General features: G+C 32.2%; 1 protein-coding gene across 1 annotated transcript in view; it reads right to left on the bottom strand.

Annotated features, from left to right (window-relative positions):
• The window catches only part of LOC130451276 (uncharacterized), a 233867-nt gene extending 215096 nt beyond the window's left edge, over positions 1–18771 (bottom strand). Inside the window, exon 1 of the mRNA XM_056790184.1 lies at positions 18430–18771. Within this exon, the coding sequence (XP_056646162.1) occupies positions 18430–18756 (327 nt within the window). The 5' untranslated portion in view covers positions 18757–18771. The remainder of the gene's footprint in view (positions 1–18429) is intronic.
• Positions 18772–21765: the final 2994 nt, after the last annotated feature.

Here is a 21765-nt window from a genome sequence, read left to right on the forward strand (position 1 = left end):
CAAAATATTTTGTCCATCATTTTTCCCATTCCATAAACTGATTCTAACATTGATAATATAATTTTTCAGTAACAAATTACTAGCTGACTCATTTGCTTTTCCTATAACATCTGGTGAAGTTAACTGCATTTCCATGTCGCCAGTGCTGGCCATTTTATTAACTTCTTATTTGAATTTGACTTTCAAATGAAATCAAATGGATTGCAAATTCTCGTTTTCCCCATATATATCTGGTCTCCTACAAATAATATACATAATTTTTATTGGCCGATTATGAAACTTTCCACTAACCACTTCATATTTTGATCGACCTTTCCCCAAAAGTGATTGAAGAATTTTTCTCAAATAATTTATCAATATTCAAGTAGATTTGGAAAGTAATATATTTCTTTACTACTCAAGTATATTATGCAACGTGTACATAATTATAGTTATAATACACGTGTTGTAATTTATACGAAGGCATGTACAATTTGCATATAGCACTTGCTCTACACTCAAAATATACTAGTAAACATATTCCGCAAAATATTTTGTCCATCATTTTTTCCATTCCATAAACGGATTATAACACTGATAATATAATTTTTCAGTAACAAATTACTAGCTGACTCATTTACTTTTTCTGTAATATTATTGTAACTGTCGCTAGTACTGGCCATTGTATTAACTTCTTTCTTAATTTTGACTTTCAAGTGAAATCTAAGAATTTGCTTGAGTATTAATTTCATAATTTAGTTTCTAATTGCGTTATTTGTTTTTTATTTAAAAGCGACGTTATGAATATCACGCATTGCATTATGATTAACTTGGTTGAGTATATGAATATAGAATAAAATGGGAAGTAGAAATTTAACAACTAAATTATTATATGCTTGTATAAAAAATATGTTATTTCATGTTTACCTATAAAAATTCCAATGGAATTTTGCCACACCATTTTTAAATATCATACACCTTGTAACTTCGTTAGACATATCAGAACGGAGATACGTCTGTGGTGTTTGCGGAATCATCTACAAATATTTGTTTCTGTTGATTATTCCATTCTCGCGTAATTCCTTAGAGTGTTTGTTGTTTCTTCTTCGAAATAGATCGTCAGGCATAGCGGTTATTGCCGTCATACTGGCGGTCTCTATATTAGAAATATATTTCACATTCTCCATTCTCAGTAACGAAGCACGTGTAGTGTTAAATTAATAAATATTTTCCCTCACATGCAAAGTTACACGATATTCTACCTGATACCCTACCTGGTTAATACCTCCATGATTTCCACAACGATATTCCTTGCATTTATTTTATCATATTTATATCGATATTTGCTCTTTATTTCCATGTGAAATACATAAGGAACTTAAGTGGAGAATTAAGACAGATCTTTTGATGAAAATAATTGAGAGAATCACTAATATTGAATCGAATTTGTTTTTTAATGATAATTTATATTGGTCAATTTTGAATATGTTTTGTGTCGTCATTTTGAATCTTCAACTATTTGACCTGGTTCATATTTGACACATAATATGTCAATACTTCGGACCCCGAAAACGCACAAGCTTTATTACAAAAGTTGCTTTCTCTCCATTTCTTATTTTAGTATCTTCTAAAGCAGTCATATCAATCAATAAGGCCCGCGATCGCAATGTGTCACAGAAAGAAGAATAATGTTTTTTAGAGCTTTTAGACTTCTTTCGGTTACTCTACGGATATTTTAAATACTCGTTCTCTCAAGTCAATGAGATTAACGCTCTTACATTATATACACAATATTTGAAGAATCGGGATAATTACCCGGAGTTAAAAAAGCATCCAGCACGCATTCTCTCCATGTTTGGTAGCACCTATTTATGTGAGCAGATGTTTTTCGTCATGAAAATAAATGAGAACAAACATCGTACAAGACTTATGAATGAACAATCTTTTATAACTTTAATATGATTTTTAACAACCGTATAATATATACTTATATAATAATAATTCAGTTCAGTTTTTTTTTTTTATTTTCAATTTGGCCCACCTACGAATTCAAAATTTAATATATAGCCCTCTGCAAAATTGAGTTTGACACCTCTAAAGCTTCTCTTATTACGGAAGCATGTTGTCTGACTTTGATATCTGAGCAAGAAGACAATTTCACGGACAAAAATGCAATCAATCTATTGATTCTTCGACAAAGTTCAATTTTGTAATAAGTGCATGTCCTGTTTGACTAAATTCGTCGAGTGACCACAACTTTTTTTCATATAGACAAATAACTATCGAACAAACGACACCAAAAACTTAAATACTCTTCACTTCTTGCTCAACTCAATTTGTGTGCGCGCCACTATCCGAATATATGATGTTTTGTCTATGGTTAACAGCTTCCGGGCCGTAATTTCTTTCTAGTTCTGTGGTATGCTCGCCACTTATTGAACACAATAAATGTCCCAGGAACAATACTGTCTATCATAATGGGCATTAGTGAAGCAGCTGATTTGTCCTCTACCACATACAAGAACCATTTAAGTAAATGCCACCAAGTACCTACCAACATTGAATTTACGCTTAGCGACTAGTGATTCATCTATTTCTATAGCTAGACCGGGACCACCTATTACAAGTGGATTGGCCAATAAGTTTGCTGCACATACTTCTATGTTATTTAGCCAATTTTTGTTCAGGAACAAATTTAAGAGTTTTCACCGATTTATTCACAAATATCACTACATCGATCGGTGAGATATTTAGGAAAACCAGCTGTACAATTCGATGATGTGTCACGAATAAAGTGGGAAACATTGCTGACTGTTGATGACATATTCTTTACCGCATTTTTCAAAACAAACATATTCTATTTTAAAATCTCTCTGGATAAATCTTTTAGAATCTAAAATGAATCATCTATGTCTCATGCAAGATATTTTAGCGACCACTTGGCGCGTAACATAAGTGTACATCAGCACCTGTGTTAATTAACATAAATATGTTAGTTATGAATTTATTTCATACTTTTAGACCTAAATCTTTCATTCCACATGTTGTTGATATAAAAAAAATTATAATTGGTTACACTACTCGTACCATACAAAAATTTTGAAAAGCTAATACAATATCAAATATACAATTGTTAATGTCACCTTTGATTGAATAAATATATATTAATTAAATAAATTATCATTTTATTTATCAATACATATTTTTATTTTCAAGTTTTGGAATAAAACGCATTTGTATATTAAGTAGGATTACGATTGCGAGAGATTGTACATAGAAGAAAAAGTGATGGGTTTGAAAATATATGGATGAAGATCAAAGTGAATTGCCAGATCTCTTCATTGGTTTGTGTAATTTACCGTACAAAAATTCATATTATTAACTGTATTAAAGCTGTAGACAGTTTCTTATCAGAAATACTACCTGTGACGTGAACAGTGACTTTTTGACCAGTTGTTACGGCTATCTTATATCACAGTTATTTTATACTTTTGGTTTTTTACTGGTCACAAATGAGCTAGTGTAACTACAGATATTTTAACTTTGTTGGATCCTATTTTCATAAGTGACCCCCATATTGTAGCTTCTGCTGACACCCTCGACGCTGATGTTATCAGTGATCACAGGTTGACGTATTGTGAGGTTAACCTACCAGTTACAAAGAATCCTCAGAAATATGTAACACTTTCTTCATGGTTAAACTCTTTTCGTCCATATAGGCAGAGATGTCGTTTTTTAAGGTTGAAATATCGTCTTTCATGGTAGGAATCTTCTCGTCAAGATGGAGAACTCGTCTTTGAATAAATAAGTTTCTGGATCAAATCTGTCACTTGTCAGTGCCACGTTGAGGCTTTCTACTAGTTCACTCTTCATACCGGACGTTCCTAGCTCGCAATTCTCCAGTTCGGCTTTCAGTTTCGTCACATAATAATCAACTTATCACTAACACTTAACTAACTTACACAATTTATTTAAATTCTTCGGTTCCTTTTCTATTTCGTTTCAATCACTATGACTATTTATTATAAATTAAACTGAACTGCGCTAAACAAACTCATTTGTATATCCAAACGAAGTTTTGAAAAATTCTAGAAAATAAAGAAACAAAGCAAATGAATAAAAAGACCTTCCTAGAAATTAGTTCGAAAGGAGTAATCTAAACAAATCCCCTGCTATGATAAAAACGTATATAAAAATCATCAAACGGACCGCGATTTCGTCAAATCTTAGAATTCCATTATGACCGGAGAGGGCCGGCTTCATGTCAGGGACGAGTTCGTAACAATACGGTACGTGTCTCTGGGATAGCTTAACTGGTAAGGCTTTTAGGTTCAATTTTAGACCCTAGGGCAAACCTGGAAATTAAAATGAGGTTTAAACTCTAGTTTGAACTAATAATAAACAAGATTGCTCCATTTTACAGTTAAGTAGTCATTTTTCTATCAGTTGTCACTCGCGCGGAAATATAACTAAAATGTTCTCGATATTTTGCAATTGCAATTTCAATTACAACAATGTAGTAGTGCTTTTGGTTGGCCTTATGAACTTTAATTTGAACTTACCTCTGACGATCAAACAGAAGTTTGTCGGTAAACGCCATCTATAAACCGCGAAAAAATTGGTATCTGTGATTTAAAGTGACGTTTGAGGTTTGAACTTCACTTGTAAAATTGGTCCCAACCAATAGATCTAGATTCGATTCATATTCAGAGTAGTTCGAATTAATTTTTCCGTTACCAAAAAATACTTACTAATAGTAGTTTGCGTAACAAGTGGGCAAACTGCAAGCCTGCGAGTGCAGTAAAAATCCACTTTCGGGACTTATTACGTACAATATTTTTTTAAAACGGGTATTGTTGTACCATAAACACAAACAAATGCATCATTTTAAATATCCATTTTATAATAAATGTCACGTTTCAACTAAACGTCAAAATATGTCAAGCTATAGCTTTAAATAATACAAAATTCGGTTACTATAGAAACCAATTGACCACTATCTTAGACTAACTATTGTATTAAAATTAAAAAAAAAGGTGTTACCTTTCCTTTATTCTCAACTTCCCCATTTATGTAACTTGTTCAAAATTGTGATATCGAAATTTAATCATTTTTTACTTTTTAGTTTGTTATTGTTAAAAGCTTGTTCTTCAGTTCTTTTTTAAACTATAAATTTTTTTTTACTATGTAGTATAACAAACTAACCGTTTTTTCAGTGTTTTTATACTGTATTTTTTGCTTTTTAATAGTCACAGCACAGGATAAGGAGGATCTGGTGAGGAAGTTAAAGAAGAAGTATAAAAAAGTGGGACCTGGAAAATACAGAATATCTAGCAATTACGGATAAAAGAGTGAATAACCTAAAAGTAGATGTAAACTTGTCAATTAAAAACGTGAAGAAAATCAAATATATAGGATTGGTCACCACAAATAATGCAATAACGGAAGAAGAAGTCAAAAATAGACTGAGACAGACACGAAGATGCATTAGACAACTAAAACTTGGAAACTACTATGGAATACACAGATTAAAAAAAGAATATACAGCTCACTGGTTAAAGTATGACATACGGTGCTGAAAACTGGGTGATCCATAACAGAAATGAACACAAAACACAGCAGTGGAAATGGACTATTGGCGTAGAAGTTACGGATTCACGAGACTTGACAAAATAACGAATAATAAAAATTGCTACTGAATTTATTGAGCGATGATTATAGTATGGCCATGTAAGAAGATCAGAAAATAACAGATGGATAAATACAGTGACCGACTGGATTCCCATTGGTTGAAGAAAATGAGGAACAACCAAAAAATATCGGCGACATAATATCGATAAGCAACGAGAAAGAGATAAATAGAGGACTGCGACTGGGAGGATATAGGTAGATGGAGAACACTATTATAAGCCCATCTTCAATGTGTCCAGATGTGTATATGGTTGCGTCTCGGAGTGCGCGTTCACGTAATTCACCGACTATCTCTATTATTCCCAATTATTGCACTGTACGTTATTTTATGACAAGTGTAAAAATAGAGGACAAAAAGTTGGTTACAAACATACAGATAAAACTAATAAAATCGTGTTAAAAATATCAAATATTCGAATTTTCGAACATACTTTACGGTCTCGTAATTGATCGTTTACTAGTGGATACTTTTTGACCTGAACTTCATTATTAGATGGTTCTCTTTTCCTCTATCCTCATTTTTATAATATCGTGGGTAAATCCGATCAGATGATAGGTTTTTTCGACTTGAATTTAAAATATTCAAATAATTAAAATCCACTATAATAAATTCGAATTTGTGTTTGGATCTAATTTCATTCCAGTGATAGTCCATTCTCAAACAAATCTAAAGTAATGAATTCTCTCTTATTGAGATTCTCAGGAAAAGCTTTGTAAACAAAAGCAATATATTATGCCAAATCTGCGTTTCGTACTCAACGAACTATTCTTCTACCAAATGACAAAGTAATTGGCTCAGTTTAAATTAGTTCAATTTGATGATCCGTTTCAACTCGTTTCGTACATCTCAAAAATACGGGTTTGATGTATTTCAAAAAACAAATATAGTATTTATTTTTAATCTAAAAATTCTGTAGGCAAAACATAAATATAATTAATCACCTGATAATATCAAACCTTGCGTACACTGATCAATAGTGGAAAATATTTTAGGAAGGCTATCTGCCTTTCTGTAATTGGTAAATATTTGGTCTAGCACCTACGTGTTTGGTATGTGCAGAAATTCACGGGACAATGTTAACACACGCCAATATCGGCGGTTCACGGTAACAACTGCACAATGTTAATCGACAAATTAGAACAAATACTACAGGAATAGCGGAACAAATTTCCTAATGACAATACCAAACAAACATAATATCCGAAATACAAAGTTTCACAGGGATATCAACTAGCCTATAACGACTAAAAGGTCACACAAAAATACATTGGTAGTAAAAAAGAAGAATGTGGATAATGTGATACAAACCCTGACTAATTTTATCAATACATTAACGGGAATTCCTGAGATTTTAGTAAACATTATTGAGTGTGTGTGTTTTCCCTTTTCAATAGTATATTTAAATTAATCGTGAAAACGATATATTTAATTAAGTGCATTCCTCTTCATTTACTTGACATAAATGTCGGCCATTCATTTGTAAATTATTTTTACTGATTCATATACTTCCACATTGCAGTCTGTTTGGAAAATCATTGAATGTACGAGACATGACTCATATATAAACATGTGAATACTGGTAAAAAGACATTTCGTCAGCATCATTTTCCCATTAGTTTCAATTTCATACCTACCAGATAATTTCACTTTTTATATGAATAATAATAACAAAAATAATTATATCGAATGTCATTATAATCTTTTGTTAATTAATTACAACTATTATCATTATTTTTCTTATTATAACGATGTATTTTGCTATGGAATAAATTCAAATTAATTACATAATAGTTATTTATGATACAAGTGCGCAAAAGTACTTCACGCACGAGTATCTTACAATATTTTATCTACGACCTTATTAAAAAATACTTTTGTTGAAAACAGAATTATAAATATATCTATGATATTTTTCAGCATTGAATAATGGGACCATAACGTTGATGATTTCTACTGATATTAGCTTGACTTTTCCGAAACATATGCAATAAGAACATTTTCAGTCTAATTTTTGTTTTTTTTTTTTAGTATTACACCAATCCAAAAAATCGCCATACGACTTCATTTATATTTTTCTTGACTTTTCGGGAAGCAGGTTTTCAGTTTCATTGCACACAACTTCTGCAATTTTAAGAGGAATGCAAACAGATTTTTCTTCCATGTTTATTCAGCTTGACAATCAGAATATTTTGCAAAATGACGATGACGTTGCACACTTCTTAATGACAGTACAAAATTATTACAATTATAGAATGTTTGACCGAACAACAACACTAGGTAACTTCTAGACGTATATGTAATTTCACATTAGAATAGATTAGATAAACCAAATATTCATTATCGCAAATAGTTTTATTATTTTCCAAAATATTGTCATTTGAAATAAATACAATTAGCCTAGCGTTTGAAGTATCTTTCGAAGCTCTTTTTCCTCTCCGACTGAGGTAACTCCAAATGAGTAGAAATTACTTTACTTGATGTTGGAAATAGTTACCCCTGGTAAAGAAATAGTTGTGGCAACCATTTGATTGCTTCTTTGTTTTGGAGAGAGATCAAAAGTAGACTTGTCAAAATGATTTGATTACCATTAAGTGTTTCATTTGTTATCTAAATATATAAAAGTTGGGTTAGTTAAGACATTTATAGCAAAATATCGAAAATATTTACGAAACATAAAATCATACAAAATTAATTTACGAAAATACTGAAATTTCTCTCTCTCTCATCCTCATATAGCTCCCGTGCATCGTTTTGTGGTTTTCCTCCAATTTTGTTGACGAGAGCTCTCCATTTCCTTTTGTTTTTGGCTATTTCTATAGCCTCTTCTTTAGCCTCTAAGCTTATCTGTTGCAATTCTTTCTTGATAATTCTTTTTCAATGTTCGTACAGGTCTGCCCCTTTTTCTTTTGGTTAATGTATTATAATTAAATGCTTGTCTTGGTTTGTTATTGTTCGTAATCGTTTCATCTATTTTCTCGTCTTTATGTTCCAAAGGTGTCCATTACTTGTCCTATTTGGCCAAAAATTTTGCATAAAACTCTTAGATATATTGGTGAACGATTGAATTTTTTGGAACATTGTGGAACATATTCCCAAGTTTTGGCCCCAAATAACACAACAGATTTCAAATTGGTCTGAAACAATCTCAGGTTTGTTGTTTTTGAGATACTTGTTGAGCATATTTATACAGTTTTGCGTCAGGCTTATTCTTGTTTCGATTTTGTACTCACTATGCTGTCTAAATAGTAAAATTGCTTAATTTTTATTCCATCTAAGTAGATGGCGCTTTCCTTATGGATTTTCCTATGTTGTAATATCTTTGTTTTTTTTGCTGTTTAAATTTAGTCCGACTGGTGTTGAGTTATTATGTAGCATGGTAGTTTTCTCTTGTATGTGATTTATATTTGTTGTTAAAAGACATATATCATCCTCAAATTCAAGGTCCTCTAGTTTTTCAAAAAAGTTCCAGCTAATTAACAGATCCTTGTCTCACTTCCCTTTCTATTTTCACTTGCTGGGATAATATCCTTCGTGCTGTATTGTTGCAGAAAAAGTGTCATAAAAAAGTTGTACTTTTCTGAAGTAATTATTTATACCCTTTCAAAATTCTCTATATTACTTCTCTGTTTATCGAATCGAATATTTTTCGAAGTCTATAAAATTTTACCATATATCTTCATTATGTTCTTTTGTTTGCTCCAGTCTTATTCTCATTGACGCAATATGATCAATGCAACCACTTCTGAATTTAGTTTGGTTTTTGTGTAGTTCATTATAGGACATACTCAAATCCAATGTAAAAAATAAAAACAAAAAATGACAGCAACTATCAAATCGAGCTATAAGTGTAAATTACCAGTTAATTTGTATTATTAACAATTTCCTGATAAGATCTAATCTTTCCGGTTTAAATCGTAATGCAATCAGGTTTCGTAACATTATGAATCAATCCACTAAAGAAAAACGAGAGATCACACGAGAAGAGCACCGAGTGTGTACGGTCCTCAAAAATAAGAGCAAAAAGAGGCCCGTATAACTGCTAGCTTATGAATGAGAAATCATCCAGCTTATTTCCTCAAGAATTAACGATTATACAATTGTTTTCAGCTAGCACCCTTTCGTTCGCTTTGACTCAATTGACTCGTATTGAAGCTTGTTGTGGATTATGGTGTTTTAATGGTTTTATGAAATTGTCGATTCGCGCGGATTCTTTTTTTTTTTTCACGAATTTTACGATTTCGCCTTATTTAAAAACGAGCTTGTCAGCTAAGTAGTATCAATAACAATTTATTGACTTTTCTAGCGATTTTGGGGATGTGAATAGAAAATTGAATTTTTAACCTTCTTGAATGTGCTTGGATCTCACAGGAGACAACTACCTAAATTTTTTACAAAATGAATTGAAAGGCCTACTAGAGGATGTTCCTGTAAATATTAGAATTCAGTCAGGTCAAGCAACATTTGGACGAACGTTTTCTAGGGCGTTGGATTGGTGGTGGAGGTCCCATTAATTGGCCTGCAAGATCTCCAGACCTCACACCACTAGATTTTTGTTTATGGATTTGGATGAGAAATGAAGTCTACAAAATAAAAATGGACACACTCAATGGATGCACTAATTAGACGAATTGAGAATACTACAGCCCAAATTAAAGAAGAAAGAAATGAATCAATTGAGAGAGCAGCAAATGCTCTTCGTAGACGAAGCAGAAAATTTTTATAAGTCAATGGTGGTATTTTTGAACATTTATTGAAAGAACGCTATGATTAAGATAATGTTTATGTGATAATTTGTTTATTTGTTAATATGCTATAACTTGAAAACAAATGAAAATCGGATAAGAACATATTTTCACGTATATAATACACTCCTAGAGTTTTGCACGCTCCTCCCGACACTGTATCTTATCCTAGTAAACTAGGAAAAAGTTTTGTTTTTATTATATTACGTTTCTTAATTAAGGTAACACCAAGCTAGCGGGTAATTAATAAATAGAAGGTGTGCCAAAAGAAAGAGGTATGTCAATTGGTAGCCTGGCTCTTGGCGATTTAATCGCTATGGAGCGTTTCTCGTAAGCGAACCATACATTGTGCGTGCGTAACTTATACAAAAACGAAAATTCGGCGATTGTATCGCATAGAAAATTCTGCAATAATCGCTGTGTTCGCCACTTGAATGATGCGCCGACACTCGACTGATTGAAAAATTTTAAGAGACTGGATCAACACTAGAAAAACCAAAATTCGGGCGGCCAACGTCTTCTAGAACAATCGAAAACGTAGACAGTGGTACTCGGTCTGTTTCTGACGAGCCTGATTTGTCTATTCGAAAGCGTGTTATTTCTTTAAATGTGCATAGATCATCACTATTTCGCATTTCACACAGAGATTTGGGGCTGCACACTTACAAAAATCAGTTGGGGCAAGAATTGAGAGTGCAAGATGCTAGTCAGAGGCTTGAGTTCGTAAACCAGATGATTGAGCACTTTCCAACTTTTGCCAACATTTTGTTTTCGAATGAAGCTAATTCTCATCTGGACACGTCAATAATCAAAATTACCACTACTGGAGTGCACCCAATCCAAAACACAATCGTCAAAAACTCGTACATATGCCTAAAATGGCGTATGGTGTGCGGTGTCAGCGAGAGAAAGTATAGGCACTTATTTTTCTGAAAATTGAAGGGTACGCACAGTTACAATAAATTCAAAGCATTATGTTAGAAGACTTCATAGTGTCTGAACTGCAAAATGTTTAAAACCAAAGAACATGGTTCCCGCAGCACAGAGCAACTTAACAATGGTCCTGCCACGAGTTCGTAAAATTTTCCATGGCAAATTCATCTCCAGGAGAGAAGTTGACTTCCACACAGTCCCGATTTAAGACCTATGGGGTTATGTCAAACAAACCGAATCGTTTACATTATTTTTGAGGATATAAATACATATGAAGTAATATATATGTATTTCAATGTATAACAAAAATTTTTGCAATAAACTCATTACTTTTCTTGTGTGAACTTTCTTTTGAAACCCCGTGTATATAAAAATGGCTAGAACAGTTTTTTTCAAATATAGAGATGTTTATCAATAATGATCTTAGTTCTATCAGATTCTATTACGAGTAGTATCGAAAATTATTAATCTTAGCAATATAATTAAATTATTTGCATGTTGCGCAGTACAATGATGTTGAAATAGAAAAATAAAACATAACCTTAAATTATTCGAAGTAATATATTCCATCGCTATCTCCTTTATATAACCTACCTCAGAGTGGTGGTAATTAACCACTTTAAAGGAACAAAATTTGATTCTAGTATATTGAAAAATAATATGGCCCAAAAACTAGTTATTTACTTCTAAAATCGAACCACATGTTAATTATAACAATTTGGTAGTATCCATAAATATTACTTAATTACACTCAGCAATTCCAAAGTTGTGCTTAAATTCCGTTTTTCTTTCTTTTTAGTTAATCACATTTGCGGAAGTTTAATGTAAAAGTACACCAAATATCCATATAAAACCTTCTATTTCCTTGTTCGCCATTTCCTCCTCGTTAATCTTTTAAAATTAACTTTTAATTACACCCAATTGCTTTCATCCCATCCTTGTTTGTGTGTAGTTACTTTTCTTCGGTGGTTGTTCTAATTTCTCATTGAATACAGCCAATAATCATTTATAAGATTTGTTCTATGTACTGAGGTAAATGGAAGAAAGATTATGAGGAAATACTTTCCTGATGGAATCTTTGGAATATCATAACAGAAGAGTTGGAATTTACATGAATGAAGATTTTATGATAGAAATAACAATTTTTGTCTGTAGGATTTTCACTAGTGCTAGAAGAAATGTGAAAAAATCTATAAACAATTGTGGAAACTTTTGAAAAATGATGAAAAACATACCAGAAGAATAATATTATGCATAGTTAGCTGGAACGGTAGTCAAAAGAATTACACAAAATGTAATATATAAATATAAATACCGAAAGAAAGTTGCTATTTAAGTTTTGAAACAAATAAAAACAAATATTTATGATTAGATAAGGCTTTATTTGCATGCGTTTGAACCAACATGTGATGTGAACGCATCAATCGCTTCCTCAGTATAGAAAAACGTTGACCTCGCAATGTATTTTTGATCTGCATGAATAAGAAGAAATAATTGGGTGCCAAACAAGGACAAGGTGCAATGGAGGACTCATTAATTCGATATTTTGACTTATAAAAAACGTTTTTGTTTGAAATGATGCGCGAGAGCTCGCATTGTAGTGGTGAAGAATGATTCGTCTTCTGTGATTGGTTTCCCTGATGTTTTCGAATACTTCTGGCAAACAAATGTTGGTGTACCAATCAGAGTTGATTGTTCTACGTTGCTCTAATGGAACAGAGGCGATATGTACGGTTATTCGGAAAAAACAGGCGAACAATTGCTTCGAAGTGCTTCGTGTGCGAACAGCTTTTGTTGAATTTGGCTTATCTTGGAACAAGCATGCGCTTCAAACCTGCATGGGTAGAAGACATGGTACTAGTTTTTATACCTCAGCTGAAAGTTGTTAATTATTATTTATTCAGGCCATAGTTAGCCAGAAATACGAAAAAAATGCTATGTAACGTCTGGTTAACTTAGTAAGAACAATAACAATAATTAAAAATTACAAATTTTGCCCTAATTTTCATAGTTTTCTGGATCAGTGTCTCTTATTATTGTTCAAAATTTATCTTTATTTATTGCTCGAAAATTTTATTGCTTCATACTTTTCTTTACAATTTACTGCGTGTCCTATTTATATATATAAATATATATACAGTTTCTTATTCAGCTGTGAAATAAATCAGTTTTTATATTGTATATCGAAGAATCAACGAATAAGCGCCATTCTGTTTTATAAATAGTTCCGCTACATTAATTCGAAAAGTCCTGGACAAAGTAACTTTCCTACCTCATGTTAATAAATTCCACTGTTGTAAGGTCCAAGAAGTTCTGCTCTAGACCTTGATAATTATAAATCTCTAGTGAGGTCATCGAAATCAGCTTGATTAATTAAATGTGGAGTATTTTCTTGAAGAGATATAACTTAATTTGATAAGAGATGGCGTAACTTGTATAATATTGCATCGTTCCGATATTCCGAACCTGCGTTGGAAAGCTACTGTTTTGTACGTCTTTTCAGTATGTGTCATTCATTTGAAGCGTTTACAACAATAATTTTTTTTCACTCAAATATGTCGAACTTTGTTCCTGAAAAAATGCTTTTGCTGGGAGTTCTTCTTCATTACTTTAATATGAAAAAAAATGCTGTCAAAAGTCATCGTATTTTGATGGAAGTTTATGGCAAACATGCTCTAGCTGAGCGAACGTTCCAAAAGTGGTTTGCACGATTTTAAAGTTGATTTTGGCTTGGAAGACGATGAACACCCTGGGCAGCCAAAAAACTTGGAAAATGAAGAACTGGAAGCATTACTCGATGAATATGGTTGCCAAACACAATAATAGTTCGCAGAATCTTTGGGTGTCACTCAAACAGTAATTTCAAAACGTTTAAAAGTAGCTAGATAGATTCAAAAGCAATGAAATTGGGCTCCACATAAACTCAAGCCGAGAGACGTCGAAAGGCGGTTTTCCATGTCCGAAATTCTGCTGGAACTCCACAGAAAGAAGTCATTTTTGCATCGAATTGTTACTGGTGATGAAAAATGGATCCATTACGACAACCTAGAGCGCAAAAAATCATGTGAAATTCGGCCAACCAGCCAATTCAACGGCAAAGCCGAATATCCATGGTGCCAAGGCAATGCTCTCTATTTGGTGGGATCATGAGGGTGAGCTGTATTATAAGCTGCTAAATCCAGGTGACACCATTAATTGAGAACACAATTAATCCGTTTGAAGATAGCAGTAGCCGAAAAACGCTCGGAATATGCGACTAGGCACGAGGCAATCATTTTCCATCAGGACAACGCTCGGCACCACGTTGCTATTCCGGTTAAGAACTATTTGGAAAAAAGTGGATGGGAAGTTTTACCTCACCCGCCTTATAGCCCAGACCATGGCCCTTCTGACTAGCGTTTGTTCCGGTCGATGCAGAATGCCCTCACTGGAAAACGGTTTACATCAGAGCAAGATATCAAAAATTGGTTTGATTCATTCTTGGATGCCAAGACACACTAATTGCCAGAAATATGGGAAAAGGTCATAGCTTCAGATGGGCAATACTTTGAAGAATACCATTGTAAATGTTTTTCTTAAATAAATGTTCAAATTTTGAAAAAAAAACGCACCAATTAAGTTATAGACCTCAATAAATCCACTGAATCACTAAAAATAGTTTTAACTTGATTATCATCTTCTAATATATCAAAGATCTTACAAATGTAAAAGTTGCTATATATGCAATGCTTGCCATATTTTTGTTTTGTATCCTACTGTCTTTTTAACAGACATTTCCATGTTTTCTGAGTTCTCTTCTCAACATTGGTGAACAAAATGGAAAGTCTACGTTATTTGCGGCTGACCATAGCTTTAAAACATATATGTGGTACCCAATTTTTATCTTGGTTCCCAATAAAAAATGGAGTAATGCACCATGAAGTTGAAAAAAAGTGATGTGATTGAAGACAAAAAGCGACTTAATAGAATATATCCACGTTTAAATTTGAGGTAGGTTGACACTTTCGTAAGCATTTATTTTGGGGTTTATTATAAAATTCAAAATGTGTAAACTAGTATATTTTTTCTATATTAATTTTACTTCTAATTTGTTTTTAACAATATTTACTCTAACATTGCTCATATTCTAATACTGAATAATAAAACAAGTTGTTATTTCGCAATCCGAAACGAAAAATTGAAGCCCATTTCCAAAAATAATTAAATTTGTTTCGAAGATTGAATGTGATGCATAACTTTTGAATGTATGTGTATATTCAAGATAGTTGAACACGTGTTCTATACAAGTAAAAATTTTACTAGGAAATTTATTGTAAATCTTCGTGATGAAATGGTTTTTCTATTATAAATAGTTTATAGAATGTATATTGTAAGAAGTAGTACTTCTACGTACATAAATAAGTAAACGCATACGTTTTTTTATACAATTTTGAAACGTCATAATCTCATAATTAATCTCTAGTTATAGAAATATAGTACAGTAAAATAATTGACACATACTTCCATGATACTAAGTTTTTGAAAAAAAAAATGTTCACCAGAAAATAATTTGAAATAAGGAAGACTAAAGGACTAAAACAGATGTCCAAAAGAAAAGCATTTGTCTTATGCCCCATTAATATTTTGAGAAAAAGAAAAGAAAAAACGTATTTTTAGAGATGCCCAAGTTTCTTAAAATCCTAGCTGTATTCCAATTACTTTTTTTATTTATAATCATGCTCAGAATCAGAAAGCCTGGAGACGGAGCTTGAAATTGATACCTTTACTTTTCCATATAAAACTAATATTAAAAATTAATTTTTACCTTTACTGCAAATTTATAAAACTCATTTTTTGTCCCCGGCAAGTAAAAATCGTGTAGTTGGGCTTAATTTGTTAAGAACGGAGAATGATCTAGCTGTCATTCGAAAATGTAAGAATAACTTGACGAATAAAAATTTTATCTACCGAACCACGGAAAGTTTAGTTAGAGCTAAAGTTCGACGACGGCGTTTTCAAAAAACTCAAATTAGTAAACAAACTGGAGGTTTTGAGGTAGACAACGTACTTGCTTATCTTTACGATAATTTTCAAGAAAGTTATTAAAGTTTGTTTTCCCGTACTGCAACAATCCCGCAGTGGCGTAAAAATGAGAAAGCAATTGCGTTTTATCAGAAAACTACCCCTCAAAAGGGCATAAAATCATTTTTCTGGGAAATTCAATAAACGTACATTCTCTAAGAACAATATTTCGATAGTCATAATGTTTATCAAGAATGTGTGTACCAATTTTTAGCGTGTTACTACACTTTTCACACTTCTGGAGTTTTTTTGGCTTTGTGTCCTGTACTATATAGAATCCTTCTTCAAATGCGTCCCATTCATTTGTCTAATTCTGGCCATTATTTATCACGTCATAAATATTATTTTAGTGTGATTTGTGAAAGAAAAATTTGTGAAACCGAAAGATTTCCAATTTTTTGTCTAATACAACAAAATTAAATAAAAAAATCAAATTTCTGTTTTCATACTTGGAAATTCCTACGACTTAATTTGAATATGTCTTAACTTGTTGAGACTATTCTCTAATTCTATGAAGAGTACAATTGCTTTATTTTAATCATTCTCTCTTTGTTTATTGACGACGTAGTACGTTTTTATCATAAATTCATGATACATTTATAATTCGTTTATTGTCAAAACATTATTGGAATCAAAAGTTTAAAGCAGCCGTGGCAGCAATGAAAATATGTGGAATTGGAGAGGAAGACACAATTAACGAGCGGCACAGCGTTGGTTTAATCCTCTAAATGGTGAAGTTTTAACGCTTGAAGATCGCTCAAGTCGTGAACCTCCGTGGGATATTGAGGTTACAAAGGAAGCAGTAAAAAATCAACCTAGTACCTGCACTTGCCGATTATCAGACTTCCTTGGACCTTGTGAAGATACCATGCATCGTCATTTAAAATCATTAAGTGAGATCTATAAAAGTTATCCACTAGCACCGCACGAATTGAGGGAGATTCAAGCAAAACGTCATGTAGAGGTGTGTAACAGCTTCTTGCTAGCGTTTGATTAGACGCATTCTTAATTGCAATAAAAAATATATCTATCTAAAGCATCCGTCACAAAGAGAGATCGATTTCAGCAAAAAGTCTTGTTATGTGTCAGATTTACCTAGTTAACCGAAGACGCGTTCTATTACAACAAGACAATGCTGAATCGTATTTTACGAAAGTTACGGGAAATAACATCGAAGAACTTAGAGGTGTTGAGCTCCTACCACATCCAGCACTTACTCCAGACCTTGCACCATCAGCTTACTATTTATTCAGATCCATTATTGCATGGGAGAAATTTTGAAACTAAAGAAGAATATTTTGCATCTAAGACCATGGAATGGTTCTACCAAAATATCAAAGATTGATTATTTAATAAACAAAGTGAACATTGGAAACCGACATTATTTATGATAGATTTTAGATCTAAAGAATTTTAACATTTATGCATACAAAATAACGCACAAAATATGCAAAAAAGTTATCTTCGAAATTGATTCTTTAATCTCCTTGTCTTAATATGTTTACAGATGTATGTACGAGTTGCTAAATTGTTTGTAGGAAAAATAATAAAAATAATTTCGTGAACTCTAAGAGCGATAATTAAAATAATCATTCATTTTAATAATTTCCTATTGTCATATAATTTGTTAATGATTAAATACAAACAAATAAATATCCACCTGGTATAAAATAAAACTTAATGACACAATTTATTTTACAATTGTTTAGTCAATAAAATAGGAAGTCACCGAACATTTTTGTTCTCGTATCTTCGTTTTAATTATTATTTATCTAATAATAATTGTTTTTATCAGCATATGAATACATAAATATGATTATCACGAAAGGCTGCAACTGTTATCATTCTTAGACTTACCTGCCACTATTTTTACTATAAAACTCAAGAAATTTAAAATAAATGGATGTAGGTCGCATTGGGTCACAAAGAAAGGTTCATGAACTAGTGATTGAGAACCCACCTGTAGGATAACCAGATATTTTTTGGGGTGAACTGAGTATATTATTTCCAGTGCCTACTCACCTTTTTTCCTAAAGTGGAAATTTCTTCGTTTGCCCTAATAAAACGTTCGAATTTAAAACTGTTGGATCGGTATAATTCGTTGTCGGTCTTTTTGCAAAATCTTCTAGCCAACACTCGGGATTTGCAGGATTTACAGTCTTTTACAGAATCCCAATCAATATTAAATAGACCGCCTGTTTTTTTGTTTTCTTGTGAAGGTTGTCTCCTTGTTTTACTACGACGTCGTCTTCTCACTTTAACATTTTCACCGGCATTGTTTATCATGTTAGGTTCGACATCAGATTGTGTTCTTTTCGCAAGACCCACACGTTTCAACACTCTTTCCATTTCCACGGTAACGTTAGAACTGGAGTAATACGGCTTTTCTTGCGCATACCGCGCGCGCAGTCAGCTGCTTTCGATTTGGGGTAAATGCAAATTTCACTACCCCAACATTCCACGTGCGTTTGACAGTAGCAATGATAACTGCTTGTTATTCGTTTATGACCAATATTTTGAAACATTTATGTTAATTATAATATTGAGAATCTCAGTTCGTTTCCCGAGAAGTGTTCATACCGAACAAAAAAGTCGCCAGTCTTCATAAACTAAAGTAGTATATTTATATATATTATTTTATTCACAACGATTTAGCGAGAGTGTTTTCGTATTATTTACTATAGTTTGACGACAAAATAAAGTATGTATTTGATTTCAAGTTGACATGGCATTTTTCCTAAGTGACCTAGTTCCTGAATTTTCAGTATTTAACATTTAGTAATAACTAAGAAAACTTATTTTGTATATACAAAGTCTATAACGCATTTATTTAAAATCAATAAATGTATATCAGTAGTTCTAGGTGTAAATATACGAGTCCAAATCAGTGGAAAACACGAAGTAGCTTCTTTTTTCTCTCTGCCTAGAAAAGGCAAAAGTAATAGTAGATAACCTTGGCAAGACCCAGTTGAAGAATTACCGTTTTCATTATCATACATCGTATAAAACTATTCGCACATTTTTCGAATCATTCGTTTGTAATGAATGTTAAGAATCTAGGAGAAATACACCTGATATGTTTCAGATGGAGAAAAATTGTCGAAAAGTATTGAGGCTACTGTTCCTTGTAGTTATACTCACTATAGAAGCTGCACAATAAAGAAGACTTTGGACTCCTTAAACCCACAATTGAATGTTCTTCTATGGTTATTTTAATTCATACAGTGAAGCAGGTTTTATTCCAGGTGCATATGTTCGCTGGAAATCAAATTGTAAACCTAACGACAACCGCAATGTAGAAATTTTGAAAAATTAGTAAAAGAAAATGTTTCCAAAGTTACCTGCAGGTTACATTTGCATTGGACAATGCGCCTTGTAAAAATAAACAAAAAATCTTGAATATAGGAATTGTTGAGAAATAAGATATATCATTTTATAATGTTTTGAAATTAAATCTTGGAAAAAAGTTTTGATATTAAAGAAGTAAGGTGTTGCTAAGTTGAAAGAATACTAGCGATTGGACTTTTGCAATTTTAAATAATTTAGGCTTCTATATAAATAAGTTGTTGGTAAAAAAAAATTAAATGCATCTCCTTGATACAGTTGAAAGTTTAGACCAAGCCTCCTTTAATTTATGTCACTGGAGTTGTAAGCCTCCATACCTTTGTAAAATAGTTTTCTATCTCTATCAATGCACTTCTCTTTTTGGTTCACGCTTATTCAAAATAACAAGCTATGGTAGTCGAGGTATACTAAGGAGGAATATCTATTATAGAAGAAAAGTTGAATAAGTGTCCAGATGTATACGATAAATAATAATTCAAAACCTTCCACAAGAGCGCTGGTATAGACAAAGGGTATGGTATGAATGTAGCAATTGTAGTTGAATTGAAGTAAACAGAGTTCAACGGATTGCATTGTATGAACGTGTGAAAAGTTATTCTGAACGTAAATAATATTTGGCGCTTCTTTTAAAAGTTAACTGGATGCTAATGTGCAGCCACCCTTATTTAACAGAATTCTGCGGTCATTTTAATATACACAGTTTGTTTTCCTTCTCTCTACCCTCCATAAGGTCGAAGAATGGGAGAGAAATTTCTGTTATTCAGTAGTATACTTCTGTGGCAACAAAGAAAGTAATACAATATTATTGTGATCTTTTATTGCTTCTTTATGAACAACATCTTCTTCATTTAAAAATCCTCTATTTTTAACAGTTTCAAAACTAAACATATAAAATAGAAATCATACCGAATGTCTAAAGATCCTCATTTAACGTATGCTCAAAATGCGCCATAAACAACAGAAATAAAACCAAGCCAAGCAAATTTTTGGACTTATTAACTTGTCATAAATCTTACAAAAATGCAGAAAAACAGCTATTGGATTCACCGGAACCATGAGAGGTACTGCAAAACTAGTACTAGAAGCAATCATAAATATGTATTGAATTAATATATGTTTCCCTAGCAACTCAATATTTGAACAAAATTTGCCGTCCATTAAAATCTGCTACCTACTCAACCTGCTGGTAAATCCCCTACTGGTTGAATGATTATTTGTTGTGGTCAATAGTTGATGCGAGCGATAAGATTCCAGACCATATAAGAATGAATACCAAACAACCAAATAAAACTAAAGCCAACTAAGGGAATTCCATGAACATCTACACAAAATGTCGACAAAAACGGCTCTATTGTGAAAATATTCCAGCAGGCTCAAAGAAATAAATTATAATAAAAATAATTCGAAGAAATTGATTAATACATGGTGAGGCGTTTAGTAATTCAGTGTAAATTAATACGTAATAAATCTTTGTTTCTAAATAGTTGTTAATAATTAATAGTTTATTTCATATTATATGGCAAATTAAGATTCTTTGTTTACATTTGGAAGATTCGAATATCATAGACTCACTTTTGTATATTATTGACGTAATAATAATAATAATTTAGGGCTTTTCGAAAACTATAATCCAAATTCAGGTTGATCACATATTAGCTGATTGCGGATCATAATCAAGGACGAGATATAGATCACAGTTTCCGAACGTCGCATTCAATTTTCGGTGGAAATTTCAAATTTAAAATCTGATCTAAAAGAACTTTTTGTTCTAATTTTTTTTACGTCAATTCTTCTATTATATTTTTTTAGTTATATAATCAATTCTAGATGTTTTCTAATTGTTATTGTTATCCACGATTTACCCACATACCGATTTTGCACTAAAGATTAATACTAATAAGCTATTTTTATGCAGAAATACCGAAAAGTATGAAAACCGTAAACTTCATTAACCTATCAATAACGCTGCTCTTGGAAATTAGTAGTAGACCACCATATAAGAATAAAAAATTT

Source organism: Diorhabda sublineata, chromosome X, assembly GCF_026230105.1.
Source record: "Diorhabda sublineata isolate icDioSubl1.1 chromosome X, icDioSubl1.1, whole genome shotgun sequence".
Classification (NCBI taxonomy): domain Eukaryota; kingdom Metazoa; phylum Arthropoda; class Insecta; order Coleoptera; family Chrysomelidae; genus Diorhabda; species Diorhabda sublineata.